Consider the following 5,000-nt stretch of genomic DNA (forward strand, 5'->3'; position numbering starts at 1 on the left):
TTAATAGTTTTTTAACTAGGTTTTTGATGTGCCATTTATTTATCTTTATAAATGGACTACTTTATTTATTTAATTATTTAACTATTTATTTACTCAATTTCCCCTGTGAAATTTGCTGCTAAAGTGAACGAATAATTGGATTTAATAAATGACCATCAAAAGTCAAAGTCTCTCTCTCTCTCTCCTGTCTCTCTCTCTCTCTCTCTCTCTCTCTCTCTCTCTGTCTCTCTCTCTCTCTCTCTGTCTCTCTCTCTCTCTCTCTCTCTCTCTCTCTCTCTCTCTCTCTCTCTCTCTCTCTCTCTCTCTCTCTTTCTCTCTCTCTCCCTCTCTCTCTCTCTCTCTCTCTCTCTCTCTCTCTGTCTCTCTCTCTCTCCCTCTCTCTCTCTCTCCCTCTCTCTCTCTCTCTCTCTCTCTCTCACTGTCTGTCTGTCTGTCTGTCTCTCTCTCTCTCCCTCTCTCTCTCTCTCTCTCTCTCCTGTCTCTCTCTCTCTCTCTCTCTCTCTCTCTCTCTGTCTCTCTCTCTCTCTCCTTCTCTTTCTCTCTGTCTCTCTCTCTCCCTCCCTCTCTCTCTCTCTCTGTCTCTCTCTCTCTCTCTCCTGTCTCTCTCTCTCTCTCTCCTGTCTCTCTGTCTCTCTCTCTCTCTCTCTCTCTCTCTGTAGGTTGTGTAAGTGCAGTCTCTCTGAAGATGACTGTACTGCTGTTGTATCAGCTCTGAGAACAAACCCCTCACACCTCAAGGAGCTGGACCTGAGTCACAATACAATTGGAGACACAGGAATGAAGCAGATCTCTGATCTACTGCAGAACTCAAACTGCACTCTGGAGACACTGAGGTCAATTATTTTTAGGATTTGTTCAAAAAAATGTAAAATGCCTGGAATAGATTTTGAATTCACAATAGAAGATCTTATTGAATTATACTGAATTAAAATTGCTTATCTGGCGAAGTCTCCTAAAGGGAAATAAACTAATAAAAAGTTAATCTAAATCCTTTAATTATAAACAGGTAATCTCTGTATCATAGCTTACTTCATTATTTCTTTTTATTATTATTAATGTAATTATAGGATCTGATGTGAAATGTGACAGTACCTGTGTTTCTCTTAAATAATGGCTCTAACTCTTGTCTTCTGTCCTGAACTGAAATGACTATTAATCCCAAACCCTTCAGTGATGCTGTACTGTCACTGTCATGTCTCTGTCTCACTGTGAAATGTCCTTTATTAACATTTTCTTTCAGACTAAATAACTGTAGTCTCACACAAACACAATGTGGTGATCTGGCTAAAACTCTGGAATCAAACTCCTCATCATCTCTGAAAGAGCTGGATCTCAGAGGAAACTCCAGGATGTCAGGATGGAATATTTTTAGATATTTTCTTGGGAATTCAAACTATAAATTGTTTATAAGGTGAGTTTTTTTTACATTTTGTACATAAAGATGTTTTTTCATTTTTATAATTCTGCACACTTGTGCATTTTGACATAAATGAATCATATAATAAGTAATAAATAAGCCAAGTCCCAGTTAGATCTCACCTATCACATGACAACATCCACCCCGACACCAGGGACTCACTTGGAGGAAACTGCTTGTACATGCATGACCCATGGCTGTGAGTGATAAGAGCGAGAGTGTAGTCCACCTCTCTGTCCCTGAGATCATGGCCAAGTTTTCTTCCTTTGGACTTCCTTCTAACTCTGGATTATAAAGTGAATGATTTTTTGTTCATTTCACTGATGTTATGTTCTGGGAAAACTCTTTACCTGATCAGACAAGTAGAGTTCAAATGTGGAGTTTATTAATAAACAACAAAACAAAATGATTGAGTCAGGAATAAAGGTTCAAATGGTGAAGAATCCATCTGATTATTTAACAAATCCAATGGAAAAAAACAAACAAACAAAAAATACAGAACAAAAATATCAAAGCCAAGATAAACTCACTAACATGATATTCACTGTATCTCTGTTTACTGGCAAGGTTTTAGGGATCTTTAGACTGAATGACCACACTCACACTTTCAAGATTAGAAAGTAACCAAAATAAAATAATTTACACATTCTTAATGCTGAGCTATCAAACTGTTATTGCCAAGAAAATTCAACCACTGGCATCTGACCAGTTTTAAAAAACCTCCTTAAATTTTTTTTGCTATGAAAGTGTGTGAAGTTTACATACATGAGACAGATCTTAAATATCAACAAAGAACACAAATTCCAGCTGCTGTCATGTCTGTGTTGGTTCACATAATCATATCATGATGAAATGTGTTTTCTCTCTAGAATTTTGAGTCCTGAAGCAGAAGAGGCCTGTGATTATCTGACTAAAGTTCTGGGTACAAACCCCTTACTGCAGAGAGAACTGGATCTGAGTGGGAAAATATCTGGAGACTCAGGAGTGAAGCAGCTCTCTGTTCTACTGAAGGATCCACAGTGTAGACCTGAGAAACTCAGGTGTGTGATTCCTCACCTGGTGCTTTTGTTTGTGTTCACATTAAATCTTTAAAGATATTCCACTGTACACATTATCACTCCAGTATTTCTGGTACATTGGAGTTATTTTTGATGGTTGATCTTGTGAATTGTTTAAAGACATTCTCTCAGCTGTGTTCTCTGTCTGCAGGCTGAATAAGAGCAGTATTACACACAGAGGCTGTACTGATCTGATATCAGCTATTACTTCAAACCCTTCACACCTGACAGAACTGGACCTGAGTGAGAACACACTGGGAAATTCAGGAGCGATTCAGATCTCTACTCTACTAAAGAATTCATCCTGTAAACTCCAGAAGCTCATGTAAGTTATTTAACAGGATACATTACTAGATCAGTGACATTTCTACTTCTCTATAAGTTTATAATTAGCCTGAAGGAAGAGAGTCAGAAACTCATTCAGGGGTGAATTTCCCAATAACAATCACTCTAATAATGAACATATTAACAGAGAACATATGTTACCAGAGCCAGTTCTAGTGGAGCACTAAAGATGGGGTATATGAAATACTGAAAGGGAGGCGATAATGAAATGCAATATATTCCACACTAGAATAAACATATTTATCAGGCTATAAACAAACAAGTAACTACTACAACATAAAAATCAAATCTACAGAGAAACATACAGATAGCAGAGGATTAAATAATCTTAGACATAAAATAAACACAAAATAGCCTGTTTGTATACAAGTTAAATTATAAGATTAGATAAGATTAACTTCACGACCAAAAGCTAATTGCTTTACTATAACACACACCTGACCAGTTATACTGTTGTTTCTCTGCAAATTGCTTGAGATGAACCAGGGCTGGCTTTTCATTGCCAAAGTCCTCTGACAGTGACGAGGAGCTGCTTTGGCTGGGTTGAGTGATATCATGTGGCAGGCATGTGTTGTCCAGACTGCTTGTTTTGAGGGTGACTGAGGATGAGGTTTAGTCCCAATGAGGGGACGTCAATAACAAAATTAATGTTACAGGCCCAGTCAGGGTTACATAATTTACAGTTGAGTTTATGTACCTTGTTAGGTAAATAAAGAACATTCTCACAAACAGGTGAACAAGGTAAGTAGCATTATAAACGTTTCCTGATACTGATTATTATTTTGTTCCTTCTCCAGACTTTCAGACTGTAATATAACAGAGAAAGGATACACTGCTCTGTTTAAAGCTCTGAAGTCAAACCACTCATCACTGACAGAGCTGGACCTCAGAGGGAACGACCCTGGAGCATCTGGACTGATGGAGCTTAGGAATTTAATGAATGATAGAAGATGTAAACTGAAGACACTGAGGTGAGAGCTTTCCCCTGTACATGTAAATACAGCCTTAATTCAGAGTCATTAGTAAAGTTTCTTTGACTCTTTTTGTCACAGTTTTACAATATTTTACAATTTTCAACAATTACTTATTTTAATCCTTTTTTGTACAAAGGAATAAAAACAAAAATTAGAATTATGCTGGAGTAAAAGTGCTAATGATTCAAACTAGTTTTCCACCATGGAGCAAACAATTACTGAGAAACTAGCATCACTGTTAACAGAGTGTTAGTGTTTCTCTGTTCTTTCTCTCTACAGGGTGTTGAAAAGTCCTGATGCACAGAAAGCTTCTGATCATCTGACTGAAGTTCTGGGTATAAACCCGATACTGCAGACGGATCTGAATCTGAGTGGGAAAATAAAAGGAGACTCAGGAGTAGAGCAGCTCTCTGTTTTACTGAAGGATCTACTGAAGGATCCACACTGCAGACCTGAAACACTTCAGTAAGGAACTGAATTCTATATTAATCTAGAAACTTTAATTACACACCAAGCACAGACAATGGGATATAAATGTGATATTTTCTACTTATAAATCCTGAGTTAACTGTGATTACTTGTGCTTTCAGGCTCAGTGAGTGTAATCTGACAGAGAAAGGATGTTCAGCTCTGCTCACAGCTCTCAGATCAGAACACTCCACCCTGAAGGAGCTGAATCTGAGTAAGAACAGGATTCAGGATTCAGGAGTGAAGCTGCTCTCTGAGGAACTGAAGAATAAACTCTGTAAACTGGAGACTCTGAGGTAACGTCTAATACACACTTCATTCATAATCCAGACGCTCTGATAGAGCTGAGAAATACACAGAATTTTCTGCCAAATATTTTCTGTGCCTGTGGATTTTGAATAATATGTATGTATAAATAAATAAATAAATAAATGAATGAATGAATGAATGAATGAATGAATGAATGAATAAATAAATAAATAAATTCTCAGTTTGTATTCAATGTCTTAAAATCATATTTATTTATTTTGTACAATATTTGGGATATTCTGAAAGTAAAGTTCTTTCTTTTCAGTCTAATGGACAATAATATCAGAGAGGAAGGATACACTGCTCTGGCTGAAGCTCTGAAATCATCTCACCTGATAGAGCTGGATCTCAGAGGGAACGACCCTGGAGCATCAGGAGTGAAGCTGCTCACTGATTTACTACAGGATCCAGACTGTAAACTGAAGACAC

General features: G+C 37.4%; 1 protein-coding gene across 10 annotated transcripts in view; it reads left to right on the forward strand.

Annotated features, from left to right (window-relative positions):
* The window catches only part of LOC131351771 (protein NLRC5-like), a 172,681-nt gene that overhangs the window by 124,170 nt on the left and 43,511 nt on the right, over window positions 1-5,000 (forward strand). For 8 of the 10 annotated variants that reach the window (XM_058387338.1, XM_058387339.1, XM_058387336.1 and 5 more), the window contains 8 exons: window positions 660-833; window positions 1,241-1,411; window positions 2,287-2,457; window positions 2,627-2,800; window positions 3,618-3,791; window positions 4,074-4,259; window positions 4,385-4,558; window positions 4,837-5,000. The exon at window positions 4,837-5,000 is cut by the window's right edge and continues 4 nt beyond it. In XM_058387338.1, coding sequence (XP_058243321.1) covers window positions 660-833; window positions 1,241-1,411; window positions 2,287-2,457; window positions 2,627-2,800; window positions 3,618-3,791; window positions 4,074-4,259; window positions 4,385-4,558; window positions 4,837-5,000 — 1,388 coding nt within the window. The remainder of the gene's footprint in view (window positions 1-659; window positions 834-1,240; window positions 1,412-2,286; window positions 2,458-2,626; window positions 2,801-3,617; window positions 3,792-4,073; window positions 4,260-4,384; window positions 4,559-4,836) is intronic. The other 2 variants (XM_058387334.1, XM_058387342.1) reach the window with 2 other exon arrangements.

This window comes from Hemibagrus wyckioides, linkage group LG04 (genome assembly GCF_019097595.1).
Source record: "Hemibagrus wyckioides isolate EC202008001 linkage group LG04, SWU_Hwy_1.0, whole genome shotgun sequence".
Classification (NCBI taxonomy): Eukaryota; Metazoa; Chordata; class Actinopteri; order Siluriformes; family Bagridae; genus Hemibagrus; species Hemibagrus wyckioides.